The sequence below is a fragment of the Daphnia magna genome, linkage group LG5, assembly GCF_020631705.1.
Source record: "Daphnia magna isolate NIES linkage group LG5, ASM2063170v1.1, whole genome shotgun sequence".
Classification (NCBI taxonomy): Eukaryota; Metazoa; Arthropoda; class Branchiopoda; order Diplostraca; family Daphniidae; genus Daphnia; species Daphnia magna.
The window spans coordinates 6,916,818-6,934,741 of record NC_059186.1 but is presented as its reverse complement, the minus strand read 5'-3'; the positions used below and the strand labels follow the sequence as shown (position 1 = coordinate 6,934,741).

General features: G+C 39.2%; 2 protein-coding genes and 1 long non-coding RNA gene across 3 annotated transcripts; 1 reads left to right on the top strand and 2 right to left on the bottom strand.

Annotated features, from left to right (window-relative positions):
* Positions 1-6,572: 6,572 nt before the first annotated feature.
* Positions 6,573-7,374, top strand: LOC123472433. The gene is made up of 3 exons (XR_006646856.1): positions 6,573-6,718; positions 6,793-6,859; positions 6,944-7,374. It is a non-coding gene; the product is annotated as an uncharacterized LOC123472433 (long non-coding RNA).
* A 1,396-nt stretch (positions 7,375-8,770) lies between these two features.
* Positions 8,771-12,921, bottom strand: LOC116923404 (gastric triacylglycerol lipase). The gene is made up of 12 exons (XM_032929854.2): positions 12,351-12,921; positions 11,517-11,589; positions 11,138-11,269; positions 10,977-11,003; positions 10,810-10,897; positions 10,472-10,569; positions 10,205-10,350; positions 9,881-10,039; positions 9,710-9,794; positions 9,547-9,600; positions 9,378-9,469; positions 8,771-9,280 (listed from the first exon to the last, which is right to left on the bottom strand). The coding sequence occupies exons 1-12, from the start codon at positions 12,525-12,527 to the stop codon at positions 9,068-9,070; spliced, it is 1,344 nt and encodes a 447-aa protein (XP_032785745.1). The 5' UTR covers positions 12,528-12,921; the 3' UTR covers positions 8,771-9,067.
* Positions 12,922-13,471: 550 nt separating this feature from the next.
* LOC116923403 (lipase 3) lies at positions 13,472-17,924 on the bottom strand. The gene is made up of 10 exons (XM_032929853.2): positions 17,355-17,924; positions 16,299-16,353; positions 15,949-16,137; positions 15,806-15,832; positions 15,615-15,705; positions 15,240-15,483; positions 14,955-15,113; positions 14,133-14,217; positions 13,891-14,039; positions 13,472-13,774 (listed from the first exon to the last, which is right to left on the bottom strand). Exons 1-10 carry the CDS (start codon positions 17,703-17,705, stop codon positions 13,631-13,633), a joined length of 1,494 nt encoding a protein of 497 aa, XP_032785744.1. The 5' UTR covers positions 17,706-17,924; the 3' UTR covers positions 13,472-13,630.

Here is a 17,924-nt window from a genome sequence, read left to right as displayed (position 1 = left end):
GATAAGTCATTAAGCAAGGTTACGCAATCTTCATTTGAAAAAAAAAACTTTAATTGCACAATCTCCGTTCTCGAATGGCGGAACGGGTTTCGACTTGCGACATTCGATAGACCGTCTTTATTTTTACTTAATTTGTTAAAATTTCCATCCTTCCGGTTTTAGTATCCTAGTTATTTAGTTAGTTGCTATTAGCTAGTAGCTATTAGTTTAGTTGTTTTTCCGAAATCCCTATCCTTTTACACAGGCGGCAGTGCCGGTCTGACTTCGCCGGAAAAGGGGAGCCTCGGGCGCGCTACGCGCGGACCACCGCATCGTTAACAGCCCCCCTTGGTCTTGTTGAGAACTTACTTGTTTCCTAGCTTGTTACATATGACCAGGTCTTTGCGAAAAAATGAAAGTTCTCTTTCAGCGTAACTCTTTAAAAAAAACGGCAGTTTATGGTGAACTGTGTTGGAATTTTAGTCATGCTTTAGTGCTGTTCTAGTTTAGTTGTTGAGAAAATGGAGGATAGTTGCTGTATTGGAAAAATAGTTGAGAGCGAATGCAACTTAAAGCATTATTCGTCGATTACTGAAACTATTCCGCTTTGCGATTTAACATTAGATGAGCAGCGAGTGATTAAATTAAGCGTTAAATCAGAAAATATTTCTTTCATTTGCTGTCATCATTTGTTTGTGTTCTTAACTTACTATAATAAGATTTGGAAGAAAAGTCGGTGCTGTGATCCATATTCCAAACACGGAAATAAAAGTGTGAAAGGTGATAAGACAATCACACTGGAGTTTAGTGATCAAATAATCTGTGCAACAAATTCACTGCGGCTCACTCCAGGCGAAAAAAATTTTTCCGCGTTGCAACAAACTACTAAATGAAGTTATAGAACGTGGTACCTTAACACCAGAAAAATGCGTCTGCAGTTGTCGCATGAAAATAATGATACGAATGAACAGCTATTCGATAGTCCAACAACAATCGGCAATACGCCGTCACACTTAGTGGCCGTTCTTTCGGAAGCATCAGTTATAACACCAGTATCCGATCTTTCAAAGTGCAACCGGTAAAGGCGTTTGCAAATATGCGAAAAGGTGCTCAACAAAGTAAGGAGGAAAACGTTGCCTGAAACCCCGGATCCGTAAATTTATCTTGCAAGCGACTTCGAAAAATTTATTATATCAATCAGAGAAAAGGTATACATTTGCTTAGTCAAATCATACTAATTCTGCTAAACATAACCTATGTATCTACAGATTAAAGTCTGTAAAAAGCGGAGTGAGATTTTGTCACTTTTGACCTTGGCACCGAGTAGTTGGTCAATAAGTCAATCGGCATCATTCTATGGAGTTACGGAATATATGTTTATGAAAGCGTCAGCTATAAAGAACAGAAAAGGGATATTATCGCTACCTGATCCAAGGAAAAAACATCGTTCTTGCATCAGCGACAGTATAATGTTTTTCTTTTCTTAATACATCCGCATAATATTATAAATTATTTATTAAACATGTGATAAACAGACAATCATTGACTTCTACTTGTCGGGCGAATACAGCCGTCAATTACCGGGAATGTGGAACGTGAAAAGTGTCAAACTTCCCGATGGAAAAAGACTAAAGATGCAAAATCGGTAGCTTCTTTGTAATATAGAAGACTTCCATACTGAATAAAAGAAGGAAATGAATTTAACTACCGGACCAAGAAAACCATTCGGATTTTCTATATTTGCGTCTTTACGCCCCTCTCATGTCGTTACTGTCGGCGCTGGCGGATCGCATTCGATGTGCGTCTGTATCTATCATCAAAACGTAAAGCTGATGCTCAGCGCAATAATCGACGTCGTGAACGAAAAGAATCTTTTTATGGATAAAATCGTTTGTTCCGTCCACAAGCAGGTACTGCCGTATTCATGGAATTTATTATTAATTTATATTAATTTCCGTGCAGGAATGTATGATGGATCGTTGCGCAGCATGTCCTGATACTGAAAATCTCAAAGCGTTTCTAGATCAGTTGACGGAGGAATAGCCTGATGAAATCAATTACCAGAAATGGACGCAAACCGACGGGAGTAAGCTGGAATATATAATTAAAGACAAATATGACTTTTTCGAATCTCTGGTAATTCTCATCTCTAACTTGACTAAACATCATTACATCGCTCGGGCTCAAAGCGCATTTTTCGTCAAGTACAAAGAAGAAATTACCCAAGAGAGTTGCGTGTTAATAAGTGACTTTTCCGAAAATTTCTCATTCATCATTCAAGATTGTGTTCAGGGATATTACTGGATGATCCAAAAAGCGACCGTTTTGCCATTTCTAGTTTACTTAAAGAATGGGGAAGGTGAAATTTGTTCAGCTAGTATGTGCGTCATTAGCGATCACTTAACACATGATTTTGGAGCTGTAAATGCGTATCTCAAGCCAGTTCTGAACCACATAAAGTCCATCAATCCTTTCATTAAAAATGTCAAATATTTCACTAACGGTTCGTCGGCGCAATATAAGAATAAAAAGAACTTTGCTTATCTGTGCGCACACGAACAGTCTTTCGGTCTTACAGCTGAGTGGCACTTTTTTGCGTCTGGCCACGGCAAGAGCGCTTGCGACGGGATTGGCGGCACTATCAAACGGCTTGCTCGCTTAGCTAGTCTGCAAAGACCTTTATCTGATCAAATAATAACCCCAATTCAGCTTTTTGAATGGGCAAAAGAAAACGTGGACATAATGATGTTTTATGTTGAAAAACAAGTGGAAGTTAATTCTTTTGAGATTGAACGGAGAATGGCAGAAGCATTGCCAATAAAAGGAACGCGATCTTTCCACTGTTATGTTCCCCTTAACGTTTATCAACTCAAAGTTTCCGCTTTATCTTGTGATACCGATTTTCAAGTCTTTAATGTACAGTATCCTGCACAAAAATCCGAACACCGATTTAATTTTTTAAAGCCACTTATTGGCAAGGTAGTGGGTTTTTTGTTTGTTTTTCTTTAAGGGGGAGGGTAGACGGGGTGATGGACACGTCAGGGCAGGGTTGGGTAAGTCTAGACATTTAAAAAAAGTGCCTTAAGGTATTACGCTTTAAGGCATGTTACAGGTCGGGACATTTTTGCAACCCCCAGGGTGGTGTTTTTTTTTAAACGACAGTTGGAAATTTAGGGCTTGGGCTTAGTAATGTTTCTTACCGAAACAATTTAGCTTATGTTTCAGCTGCCTGTGAACATTTACGTCGTTGTCAATGGCGTAGGTGTAGCGTTTCTGAGTGTGATGCTGGAGATCGGTGTTCGATTTCAAATGAGGTGTTTAAAAATTGTGGTTACCTTACGAGAAATTCTCGATTATATATGAAAAAAGTTTTTATCGAGCAATATGGGCTTTTTTTTTTATTTTATAATTTAAAAAATAATAAACCCCTTCGTTTTGAAGTAATTAATGTTCCCAGCAAATTCGAATGAAGAATGTTATAACGATACCAAATATTTTCGCAATTCCGTATCGGGAATCGAACACTGATCTACGGCGTCGCAATCAGAGCCTCTACACATATGCCATCGGTATTGACAACATTGTGCACAGGCAGCTATCTAATTTATTTGGGTATAGAATATAACACAGCCTAAGTCCAACATTTCCAACTGTCGTTTAAAAAAACACACCACCCTGGGGGTTGCAAAAATGTCCCGACCTGTTACTTGCCTTAAAGCGTAATACCTTAAGGCATTAAAAAATGTCTAGACTTACCCAACCCTGCCCTATGTGTCCATCACCCTGTCTACCCTCCCTCTTAAAGAAAAACAAACAAAAAAAAAAACCCTTTAACCCACCAATAGGTGGGTTAAAGGGTGTTCGGATTTTTGTGCAGGATACTGTACTCCCTGAACCGCGCAACTGATTTGATTTCACTTCATGTCTAGTCAAAGATTTCATTGCATGTGTATCTCAAGATGATGGTTTATGGCACTTTGCTTAAATTATTTCAACTGACCCATAAAATGAGGAATATCTTGTCAAGTTTCTAGTTCCAGACGGAGAAGCTGGGTTTCTTAAAGGTTACAAATTTAAAAATGTCGATTCTCCTGTTGCAGTTTCCGTTGTGTTGTGTAAAATTATTTCCATTCATAGTAGAGGAGAGTGGGGGCAATTGAGACACAGGGCAATTGAAACAAAAATTGTTTCTCTCACCGTATAAGAGGAATTTTCTTGAAAAAATTAGGGTTAATAGAATGAGGGGGTTTACAAGTTTAGAATAGTTACGAGTTTTTGTATTCAAAACTTTTTAAGATATCTCGAAAAAACTGTTTTTTGTTCTCCGTCTGTTAAATTTGCGTTTTAAATTTTTTTGTTTTAACCCCTAAAACGCTAAGCTTTAGTAATCAAATTAGTTTCAGATGATTTGTAATTCATTTTTCTACAATTTAATGTCATTTAATTTTTCCCTGCATTCTTAAATAATTTTAAATAATTAAATGTAACGATGACCCTATTGCAGGGCAATTGAAACACTTTGTTTATATTCCCTGTCTGCGAGTGGTTGCATTTTTTTTTGCAAGTATTTGACGTAATTCATTTAAACAAATGTTAATCATCATGTTAACACAACTATAATACTTGTATTCGCTGTTTGGGATTTATTAAAAAAAGCATGTTGCTTAAGGGTTTTTTTTATTTAATTATTTAAATATTTTAAACTAAATTACGATCTACTTTAAGCATATTTTAAAAATCTGCAAATCGCATTGTACCTAATGGTAAAATTTGATTACACTAGCAGTTGTGGCTGCTGAGATATCGTGATTTTCATTTTATGTGGGTATGAAGAAGCTTCCTTATGGGAAAACCCACGTTGCAATTGCGTCGACACACCGTTTCAATTGCCCTGCTACCATGGCAATTGAAACACTCGAAGCGACCTCAGTTTTTTACAATGTACTACTTTTATAATTAATCTTTTCTCATTAAAAAAAATATCGTTTAGTAGCTGAGATAATAGGCTACAATTCTATATAATTTTTATATTAAATTTTTCAGTTTTTTTTCAAGAAATACCAAAAACCAAAAAGTGTATCAATTGCCCCCACTCTCCCCTACTAGTAAAAGGTCCCGTATGTTAAAAGTGAACCAAGATGAATTTACAAAGATAACTGAAAAATATACTCGCTATATGGTGAATGACGAAAACTTATGCTGTTTTTTTTTTGGTTTTTTTTTTGTGCTGAAATGACCTGAGTCTTATCAGTACCCAGGGGGCGATGCACGTTGGGTATTTCCGTCGCTCCCTCCGAAAGCGCTGCACCATGCGGATATTTCATGCACTACAATGCTATCTCTCTTAACCTCCGCTTGGTTTCTTACTTTAGATTTAAAAAAAATATATATAATTTTCATGTAAAATCAAAGAAATAGCCAAAGCCATAGCTCTAGCCCAGCATCTGAAAAATAGCAAATTTGGCTATATATAGCAGAAGGTGGAAGCCCTCGAGGGGGCGCTATTTATACCAGACTCAAAAGGGCAGGGTAGGTCAGAGGCGTGGCCAAACAGGTCAAGGTGGGGAATAATATTGACGCTGAGCGCATGCCCACGCATTCTAGCGGTCAATAAAACACCTTGACATTTTTAACACTCCTTAGTACGTCGCTTCATTGGCTTGAAGGAGAACTCCTGATCTTTGAACGTAAGGGGAAACCACATTAAAAATCGCCTTAAACGCTTCTACCGTCATAGACTTCAACATATATAATGTTAACTCGTCACAGATTAACTGTGACACTGCTGTGGGAGCCTCTCCGCTTAATCCCTAAATCCTGTCATCCGTTGACACTTTGGAGTGAGAGCTCGCAAAGCGTGATAACCAGGGATGGTTTCGTTCACTGCAAAAGCCTTTGTCATCTCCCAATTGCCCTTGTCCAGACCTGCCTGTTCCCTGTTCATCCTGATCCCGGATAACGGTGGGGCTAAATCTTGACTGCTACCCAGGTTACGTAGACCCAAAGACCACAAACGGACAAACGGGAACAAGAAGGATGTGAACGGCGAAGATCAAGTTAACAACCCTAGAAGGGAAGCGGGGACTCAGTGGTCACTCCAAAGAATAAGAAGCCGATAGGATGAAAGTAGAAGACCGTGGTAGGGGAAGACAAATATGTTACCGGGTAAAGAAGGTCGGAGATGGTTAGAGTGATATTGAAACTACCGGACAGCTTTTACATACATATGGAGAAACCTGTTGAGACCAAAACAAACGACGTAGGGTTTGAACCAAAACCAGACGGAAGGAGGATGAGTTCAGCCCGCCAGATAGTCCAAGGATTACCTCAGGGCAAACCGTAAGGCAATTGAAATTATACTCAGCGATTGTCGCATCAACAATGATCAACGCGGGTAGGGATATTGCCGTGGTTATTGAGGCCCCATGGACTAGTTGTCACGTCCGGCGCTTCTGTATCGGTTATTGACCGCAACTCTACCCGAGATGTCCGGCAGTCTTGTCAGCAGATATTTCTCCCGTTAGCTGCTGTCTACGTTAGTGCATAAATACTTGTGTGTGTCCCTTGCTGCGGCCCCCCAGTCTAGTTGTAACTGTTTGTTAGTACTGTGTGTGTGTGAGCGCATCGACAGCGAATACAATCTTAATCGCTACTTGAGTCTCAGCATTATTCCTCCGTGCTACAATATTAATACCGCAGGAAGAATTATTTTATCAAAACGACGTCGTAGTTTTTTTATGTATGTAAGGTGACGTTCGTTCTTTGCAATAAACGCATTTTCTCACCGACTTTTGTGTCTCTCTGTTCTTCCAGCCCTTAAGGGTTGCTAATGCCGAGCCAGCCTTGCCCACGATTACATCCGGCACCAGACTACCAGTAGGTAAGTTCCTTAGCCGATTTGATTTTTCTAGTCAAAGTGGTTGTTAATTTACCTTCACTATCTGTCATCACCACTACACTAAAGACCAGAAGCCCAACGAGATCTGTCCGGAGCAACAAAACAATCACTATTGAAACAGAAAACAAAATTAACGGAATGAAAATAAAATTTGGAACCACACTGAAAGAATAACAGTCGTTCAGGTAGACCGCGATTGGAAGACTGCAGGTCTGCAGCCATCCGTTTGGATGGCTAGTAACCGCGTATGGAACGAGTCGATTGTTTTCGAAATTATTTCGCTCGTGAATATAGTGTCTTGGTTAAATAACCAAATCACCATTAAATATACAATATATATTATATATTTAATGATATTTATGATTTGATTTATTATATGTATGATTGATATCATTAAACACAAAGTAGGGGAGGGTGGGGCTAGTTGGTACAATTTTTTTTATTTCTTCTCTGGTTTCTTTAATTTTTCATATTTTGACACCCAAAAAATTGTAAAAGAAAGCTCAGATAACCAGCTTTCTCGTGCTATTTTTTTATTTGATCTACGTTGAAGAATTCATACGAAATCAACGTTCAAAAAGCTAAAAAAAAATTTGCCTACAAGCCCCACTAACGGGGTAAGTTGGCAGTGGTAGTGGGGTAAGTTGGCCCCATGTATTTCAAATACGGATTTCAGTGAAATGTTGATGTTGTAAACAAACTAGAATAACATTACAATAAACAAAAATCCTATAGTTATTTTAGAGTGGGAAACTCAGAAATAAGTTGTGATAACTTACATGAAGATTAATAGCCTTAAATGCAAAAAATAAAAAAAAATATACATAATTCAGGCAAACATTTCACAGGTGAACATCGTATAAAGTGAAACACTTAAAATTTGCCAAATTTTGGCCTCTAATGCATACCACTGTTCACCATAAGTCATATCTAGCAAAAATTTGACTTACAATTCCCTGACATTTTGACAGGCCATGTACTCTATACATATGCAAGTATAATGCCTATGCCGACATGCCCCATGTTGCAATGTATCAACTTGCCCCAACCCAGGGTTTATTCAAATAAAAATTTTTATTACTCCTTTATAATTGATTAAAACAAATCCATTGTTACAGTTCGATAGAGGACACAATTTTCTATAAAACCAATATTTTTTTAAAATTATATGCATACCAAGAAAAGATCAAATTGATGAATACCAAGCACGCAACTATTGTGGATTTGACGCAAAAAATTTTTTTATTTTCTATTTCCTAAACTATTTGGGATAAATTTGTAAAACTTTGCACAAATGTGCCCACGATAAACATCTTTGACTATGAAATATTTCAATAAAACCTCTTTCACACAATTCGTCTAAATTAAGAATTGCAAACTTGCCCTCCTTCCAACTAGCCCCACTCTCCCCTACATATTTCAATATATAATAAATATACACAGTCGTCCCCATTAGTCGAATGGAGTAGTTTTAACTGAATAAAGTCTGTCTATTTATTCATGAACACATTCGAGTTCTCTCTTCAAGCTATTTGGTGAGTGAAGACCGGTAAAGACCACTGGCTCTGAAAGTTCCTTTTTTGCGGGCTAGTAAAGAGTAACGGCCAAAGCAAATATATTTGGCTGTCTTCGTAGCTTCTAGAACATTAGCACGATTGTCAGCGGAATTTAAGCCAATATTCTTCGCGCTGTTATGGAGAACCTGGTGATGGTACCGTTAACTTCTACCCGTCCTTGACCTACTTGTGTTTTATTATGCAGTGCGATTTTTTTCACGCTTTTCAGGACCTACGACAGGACTGTTATCTAAATTTTGATAAAGTTATGCTGAGTGGTTTCTTTATCAAATGGTAATGTACCAATTAAAGTTCGAATGCAAAGAACATACAAGACTTATTTTAAAATCATCTGTATATTTCGATAAAAAATCTTTGATTGGCAGTTCGGAGGCAATCGTTAATTGTCCATGTCACAGAAATAATGCTGTTCATAGGTTGTTGTTTGTTTGTTTTTTTCAATTTAAGAATATATATATATCCGTCGCATACGGTTTTATGTGTCAATGCTTGATTATTTATAATGGGAAAAATGATTGTACGAGTTGCGTGTGATTTGCATGATTTACGAATTAAATTTATAGTCCATTGCGCATCAGTTGCGACGCAGGACCTGCTGACCTTATTGTGTCCGTTACCCTCTGGCAATCCTAGTCACATTTATTGGCAGTGCTATATTATGACTAGTCTCCGTGTAATAGGGCGGAGGCAACAAGGTGAGAAGACGATTGTATAAGAGCTCGTTGACGTTCACCGACCAGAGAAAGTCCCAGTGATTAAATAAAGGATAGTCAACACGAATCGATGCCTTTAGGTTGGGCAATTTTGAAGCCAACCAAGCGACGTCCTTCAGAAAGAATCAAAAAATTTAAAAAATAAAATAATAATTTACATTTTTCCTGTAAACAGCCAATGGTTCAAGAGCGTTGCCAGCAAGTTCTTACTTCTGGAGTTGTTAACAGATCGTTTTCACCCCAAAATAAGTAGACCGGTGCCGTGACAAGATTCAAATCATATTCGGGAGGTACTCCTTGTCCTGTGAAGAGAAACGATCTCTGATTATACTTGTTTATTTCGCATTAAAATTGGTCTGAAAATTTTTCTTTTGCATACCGTAGTGTTCGAAATTACCCTGAGGTCCATAATCGTATCTCGTGAACGTTTGACCTAAAAAAGAAAAGAAACCAAATGAATAAAAGTCCCCGACAGTTAATAAGTGTACCAAATAATGAATTCAGTGATGTCAGATGTATAATTCATGAATTGCATTATGCACCCAAATTGAAGCTTTTGGCAAACTGCGATACTGTCCTGACAGACGTGCCAGACGGATTGTGTCCCGAAATGACTGGGAGGGCCGTCTATCATGAGGAAACAGGAAGTCATAATGAGGTTACAAAAGTTAAGTAGCTCACAGTGAAATCATTCAAATATTCGTTTCTCTTACAATGTTGAAATTGTGCGGATCGGCACCGGCAATGAGGAAAATCAGATTACGGCATAATGTCGCCTCCTTGAGGGTTCGCTCGCAAAACACCTCTCGGATTCGCCGATGGATTCCCGTGTTGGGTAAAAATGCACGCGTCCGTATAAGCCGGAGGAAACTCTTGGAAATGAGAAATTTTTATGAATACATGCTGAAGATGTCAGTTGCACAAAAATGTTTTTCAAACTTATCATAATTAAGGTATGAATGCAGAGCGCGAAAATAAATAAATAAACGAATCAAAGATAAGTATTCTTAAATATTTGTTTCTTAATAACGCAATACTTCAATTGGATCGACGAAGGCGGCCGATAAACGGACGAAACTTTTCACATTGGCCACAGACGCGGCAGGTGCAAGAGCCATCATGACTTCTATTTTGTTATTCAGTTCGGGGTTGGTGATCATGGCTACCCAGAAAACTGCCGTACCTACATCCATCATGCAGCCAGAATAATTCAATTTCGATCATTTATTTACAAGTGTAAAAAAAAAATTGTTTGATGGAAAATTCTTGTTCATTAGGACTGAGTAATTGAGAGTAATGGGTACCCATTGAATGGCCAATGTACGTCAATTTCCTGCTTCCGGTCTTCCTCAGAACGTAATTTATGCAGGCCGGGATGTCGTAACGTCCAATCTCATCCCACCTAAAAATGTTTCAGACAATTAGCAAATGGAATAGATATAACAAACAAGTCACTTGCACTATAGCACTTTAACATGTCAAGCTTTTTTTTTTGCGCAAGAATTGAAACTTGGGTATAAGAGTTTTTTGTTTGTTTTTTTTTTACTTGAAGAGCTTCTACCCACGTCTTCGTTCTAAACTTGATACTATCTACGTAAAATGATTCCTCGCTTAAAGAAATTTATAGAAGCCAAATACTGACGAAAAGTCCCAGAATTCCTCCTCGTTGACGTCGAGCTTCACGTGTCTCTTGGAATAAGCGTTGCCTCGCGCGTTGCCCAGCCACACATCTACCCATTTGTGCACGCAAAAATCGTAATTACGACACCAGTTTTTTTTTATAATTTATTTATCGGAAAGTTGCATTACCATAGCCGCGATCCGCCAGTATAAACGCTGATTTTTGTTTACCAGAAAAATAAAAAAACGTTGACGTTAGAAAATAATAATTATTATTATGCATAAGTCGTGATTCAACATGTAAAAATAATAATAATAATACTTTCACTGAAAGCGGAAAATGCAATTACCCAAAGCTCTATCAGTCGGATTGATAAGCCAATCAGCATCACTATTAAGAAGTCCGTGCTGCAGAAAGACGGGTCGCTTGGGTCCCTTTTGTCGGGATATCGCCGTCCTTCCGTACGGAATTCGATGGATGCCTTCGTGGAATAATTTAAAAAACCCGTTTTAAGAGTGAAAGTTGGGACTAACCCATTTGAGCGGAAAAGTATTTCTTGTTTTGTTTCAACATCGTTCGATGACGAAATAGGAAGGTGGAACACGAAGCCAAAAAAAAAATAAGGCGTACAAGGCACACGATGTCGTTCTCAATGCGGAACTCGTGCGTGCGAAAGTCGATTTCTGACGGTCGCAAATATCGAAAAGAAAAGTAACGTAAAATTATACCCAACAAGTATCCATCTTCGGTCAAAACTGTGTGCAGTTCCACGGGGTATCCTCGATAAATAATGATTTCGGGCTGAATTGTGATACCGTAGAAATAAAAATGCTTATTAAAATCAAGACACAGTCAATCAATTTCAGATTTAGATGTAACATAATCAATATTCACAATGATTTATGGCCAAGTTATTTAAATGTGCCAAAATCTTTACGTGCCATGTGGTCGCTGAAGATCAGGATAGAAAACTTTCCAAGTGCAAGGGTGTTGCCGTTGCCCGGGGTATTCCACCGTACCATAGAGTCTCTCTCTCTCTCTCTCTCTTTCTCAGTTTGTATGGACCTCAAACTTTCCCTTTTCTTTCTCTCTTCTCTTTCCTCACGTCCAAGCCCCATCTCCGTACCATCTGCGGTTTCGAATTTTTTATTTTTTTTTCTCCATCTCTTCCACTTAAAAAACTACCTTGACCCAATTCATAACGCGTCGAATGGCTTAAGAATTACGCTGGAAGGAAATCGTATGCATATATTTTTGTTTTTCACATTTTCCCTTTCTTCCTAACAAGGCCCATTTCAGCGCATCTGTCCGTAAGGGTCAGGTATATATTCTACACCTGCGGTGTGTGACCCCGTTTTCACTTCGAACGAAACACTTTCCCTCTCGTTTCCAGACATTGAAAAGTGCGCCTCTTCAATTTATTTATTTTTTTTTTTTTTTTTGTTTACCTCTTCAAATATTTCGGTTAGACCAGGTGGATTTTAAACCTCCCCTTTACACCCTGAGGAAAACGTTAAAAAAAAACTACTGTATGTATAAAAAAAAAGAAAACATTCACTTACACTGGACATGTAAGCTTCCGGACTAACTGGAAGCCGAGGATTGTTCCGTCTTCCTCCTGCGCCCAATCCACTGCTTAAAACCGATTCACCGTTTCTATTACCGAACGGCAAAGTTGCCGAAACGTTAGCAATCACCACTAAGATCACGAAAGCTCTCGATGAATAGAACGACCACATAGCGTACAATTTTGTTTTGTTTTTTAAATCGTCACGTTGTTATTTACCGAGACCCCCACACGCGCAGATTTTGGCACTTGAAATTCGTTTTCTTTTGGGTGGGTTTAAGTCGAACCCGGTTGCGCTGGCAAACACCACCGATCAAGGAACAGGTACGCGTTTTGAAAAGCGAAAACTGTGCACTTCAACAGCGACCGTTCAACTTGATAATCGCCATGTAACTAGAAGGGAGAGGAGACGTGGTCAGGAGACTATGCCAGCCCTCCACGTTTTTTCGTACGCGCCAAGTGTAAGTCTGTAATTAAAAAAAACCGCTTCTACTCTTTTTTTTTTCTTCTTTGGTTCTTTCAAGCAATGACGACTAGGAGAGACCTACAACCATACTGGCAGAACCAGTAAGAACACGAGCAATAGGGAAGTGAAGTCCCATGCGAAGGAGAGTAGAGAAATGGGAGGTTCTCTCGGGGCGGTCGGGTGACCTGAAAAAAAAAAAGAAGAATTTCGCTGCCGCTCTCTCCTTCTACAAGCTCGTTTCATTCCCTTGTTAACCACAGTTTCATCTTTTTGAATTGGCCACTCTCCCGTGACCATCTGCCGGGCCCTGCGTAACGGCAACATCGCACTCCACCTCCGTGTGTATGCACTTTTTTCTTTTTTCTTTTTGCACAAAACAAACGCGCAACTCCTTCAGTTCAGCTACACAAACGGATAGTCCGAATGTTTACCCGTATGTCGAGAACAAGGAGGATGAAGAAGAGCTTTGCTTTCGGTCGACATAAAAGTCACGCAAGTTGAAGAATGAATTCACCTTCTTTGTTGTTTGGTGTATACGAGGCACTTCAGACAAGAGCGCAATGGCTCGTTTTCCGGTTTGCGTACCAAGGAGAAAGCCGTTCGCCTCATTTAGAAATGATTTAGCGCAAATTGGATATCACAAAAGGAAATAGACATTGGTCATGTTGTTTATTGTTGTCCAACCGCCACTTGCGTCTACGGTCGCGTTTGATTTTATACATGTTGAACAAGAGACGATCTAACTTGCTGTACACAGTTGTTTTGGGAAAACAAAAATTGAAAATTCGGAACTTTGAGGAAGTGAGTAATTAATGGAAGAGTGGTAATATATGGTCGTAGAGCAATTCGTTCACGTTGATGGACCAAAGAAAGTCCCAGTGGTTGAACAATTCGTCGTCCACCTGAAAGAGGCCCTGCACGTTGCCCAACTGGCTGGCAGCCCATTCACTGTCCTACAATTGCGTCACGATGAGAAAAAATTGTCCGTTAAAAAAACAAAGAAACTCATCCATTTCTTTATTCTATTTGAGGCTCATTTGCAAGCGCACATCTGATGATTTTCTCTTACTTCACGCGTTGAGATGAGGTCGTTCAGACCGTAATAGAGGTAGACGGGTGCAGTGACTTTGCTCATATCGTAAACAGATGGTTCCAGCGTACCGTAACGCTCCAAGTTGCCCTTCTTGCCGAAGTCGTACTGCTGGAAGATCTCCTTACCTTTTAAAATTAATTTTTTGTTTAAACAAAAACAAAAAAACAATGGAGAGAAAGGTGATCAATACAAGTACTTAAACAGCTGGTACGGCCTACCTGTATTATAATGCTGAGCGAATTGAGCTATGACGCGTATCGAAGTGCCTTGAAAGAGATGAGCATTCACCGAAGGCAGTAGATTCTGCCATTGTCCGATATAAATAAAAATATAGTCCAAATTAGAAGCTATGGGCTGATTAAGTAAGAGTAAACGCTATAAGCCCTTAAACATTAAATCAAGGCGAACGCTATGCATTTTTTTTCAATGCTTTAATACAATGCGCTCCGTTCTCACTTTGCTCGTGTTCTCTAAGCAACTCGTTTGCGTTCGATTTCATCGTTGTGCAATTAGTAAATAAATCTACTTTGGATGTCGACATCCCGCGCGAGAGAGTTTGAAAATTTAAAAAGAAATAAAAAAAAAAACACTCCTTTTTTTCCGAATATTGCGTTTTCAATTGTCAAGTCTGTAATTTCCCTCACTGCTAGAGAGTTGCCACTTTACTTGTGTCTAAGGCTTCTCACTGATTTCTCTGACCTGCAGTGGGTGGAGCGTTTACAGTGTGAAATGTTTACGTTTAGCTTCGCACTTTCGCCCACTAGAGTCTGTATACAAAATTGTTTGAGGGTTTTTTTGCTGTTTGGATTCTAAAACAAAGGCGGAGCGTGAGACATTCGTGGTGGTCTCTATAAACGAAAACTTCTCTCTAACACGAAAACTTTCGATATCGTCGGTTTCTTTCTACTACACACACGCTACGATGATTTAAAAAAAAAAAATTAAAAATAAAAACATTTACACATAGCAACAACACGAGGCGTACGCGCCCTTGTTACTATACACTATAATAAGATGGTGTTTAAATATCCTGCACGTACCAAATCGAAATTGTCCGGATTGGCGCCAGCAATCAAGAAGAGTACATCACGGCAAAATGAGGCTTTGAAGAAATTGCGCTCACACAATCTCTTTTGAACCGATCGCAACGTCATGTCTTGATCGAAAATGGCTTTCGTTGGCATCTTATCCATCACAACCTTGTGTGTAAAAAACAAAAAAAAAGAAAAGAAAAGACAAATTAAACACGTTCTTGTTGTAAAACTAGGTTTTGTTTTTTTTGTTGTTGTTGTAATGATGAAAGAAAATGAGGCGATCATTTTTACGGCTAATCGGGCGATGATTGGAGAAACTAGCCGGAATGGGCTGCGCAAATTGTGTTTGCTGGAAATGGGCGCCAACGCCAACATGCGGTGAATTTTGGAATTGAGTTCTGGGTGCCGGATCATGGCGATGAAGAACAGGCCCGTCCCCAGCGAGTGGCCAGCGTACACCAGTTTGTCCCAACCACTGACGGCCAGGACGTAATGGATGCAGGCCGGAATATCGAAATAGCCGATCTCGTCCCACCTGTTTCATTAGATAACAAAGTGGATAATGAAAACGATTCGTATAAACCATTCAAACGAATAGATCCACATTGTTTCATTTGATGTGGCAGAATGAATAAACAAGTAGTGACAAGTGCACTAATGACTCACGAATATTGCCAAAATTGGGGATCTTCGTCAGGATCGAGTTCGACGTGATGGCGGGAGTAAACATTTCCCCTCGTGTTTCCCATCCAGACATCTGCGTTCGTATGTTATAACCACTCAAAATTCTCTCAAATTCTACCATGATTATGCATAATGTTGCATTTATTACAATTATTAAGATCATTGATATTTACCGTAACCGAGATCAGCCAGCCGGAACGCTATTCATGTTTCGTCCGTAAAAGAAATGTATTTAAATAAAGAAAAACAAAAAGATTAGAATTTGATTGGATGAGATTGACGTTTGCGACAGAAAAAAACAAAATCGCATCCATACCGAGAGATCGATGACTTGGGTTAAGTAACCAACAAGCCGAAGAACTAAAGACGCCATGCTGCAAAAACACCGGCCGTCCTTTTCCTTCGGTCGTCTCGTAATCGTGGATTCTGCCAGCGGTTCCGTTCCATGCCGGCGATCCGTTATGTCTAGGAGGGATGCGATGAAGTTCCAGTATGTATCCGTCACCTGTTATGGTTTTTTTTTAAATTTATTTTGGATTTTTATTTTCGTGTGTTTGTATTTTTGTTTAGTTGGTGGTTGGCGGTACATAATCACAATCAGTAAAGTACTGTATGAAATAAGCCTTTAAATGGCATTCAAAACGCCTTGCGGCGCGCATAACTTACCTGTGGTCACGTGATGAATTTCCAACGGGTACCCGCGGTTCGTGATGATCTCTGGCTGGAAAGGAAAAATAAACATTTTTCATCATTGATGTGCATATCAATAATCCGACAATAAGCCACCAAACATGGAATAAAAGAACAAACGAGAAGACAAAAAAAAATCACGCAAGGCAAGAATGAACAAAACATCTAAAAATAGGAGATTACCATGTAATAAATCAATTGCGTGTCCTAGTAACAAATAATTCACCAACCTTCTTCCTCATTTCTTTTGGCCTATAATCATGAACGACTAGAGAGGAAACAATGCAGACATCAGCATCTCAACGCAAAGCGCAAAAGAATATGGAACAGTACAAGGAAAGTGATTGAATTCCGGTCACGATTACACAATAAGGAAATACAAGAAATGAAACAAATACGAGAGAGAGAAAAAAAAAAGGGTCGGCTGTTTCAATCAAGCCATGTGCTTTTTTTGTTTGTTGAGACAGTGAAGAAAGAGGGCCTGGCCCAGGCTTATAATATAACCTGTAATATATAATCCAATATGTCAAGAAAAAAGCTGATATGGGACACGATACGCCGCATAGGGACACCTGGATTAGCTCTATAGCCCAGGATGGGAAGAATTCAAGTCAGTTTTTTTTTTCTGGTGGATATCAGGGGGTCAACGAGTCAGTTCCACTTGACGAACTTCAAAGTCTTTAACGAACACATGCCTCCGTTCTTTTTGGTTGTTGAAAAGTTGAAAAAACAAAGTCAGTGACCTTCATCCTGACTCATCGTTTTTCCTCACTCTATTCATATAGGCTGATCGAGTCGATGACCGGGTCATTAAAATTAAATCAAACAAAACAGAAATAGAACAACAAACCTGTCCTGATCGATAAATCATTTGCGAGCCTTTCTATCTGTCATCTTTTACTCGGAAATTCGCAACAAGTATATATAGACAAGCGAATCGCAATGCTGTGTGACTTGATCAACTATCGTTGGCATGCTAAACATTACAAAATAAATGATTTGACATGTAAAAAATAAAAAAAACGAGCGTACCGAAGTCATGTAAGCCTCCGGATCGAGCGGCAGCCTCACATCGTCCGAATGGAAAGTTTTGTCTTCCGCTTCGTCGTAGTCAAGACTCCAATCCAGCGGATATTCATCTTGCTCCACGTCGATGTCGTTGCTGTTTTTCTCGTTGGTGTCGGGCACTTGGTTCGTTCTCCGCCGGAACAAGAATCCTCCGAACATTCGGCTTTCGCCGGCGCTGCTGCTGTTTTGCGACTTGGCATCCAGCGCGGCCGATGCCAACACTAGCAGACAACACCACCACCAGACGATGCCCAACATGGAAGATAAGCGCAACATCTGACGAAACCCGTTTTCATTATTGTTCCAAACCTGCATAACGGGTTAGCACCACCATATAAAAAAAAAAATAATAATAATAAAAAAAAAGCGAATGGGGCGGAGTTGTAATCAAAAACAATATTGTCTCTTGAATGCCAGATTTGTTTTTCCTTTTCGTTTGTTTTGGTTTCTTTCTTTTTTCCTTTTTTTTTTAATCTGCCGCTATTTGTTGTTGTCCCTCTTCCCTATTCCACCCAAGCGCACACGGCAATGTTT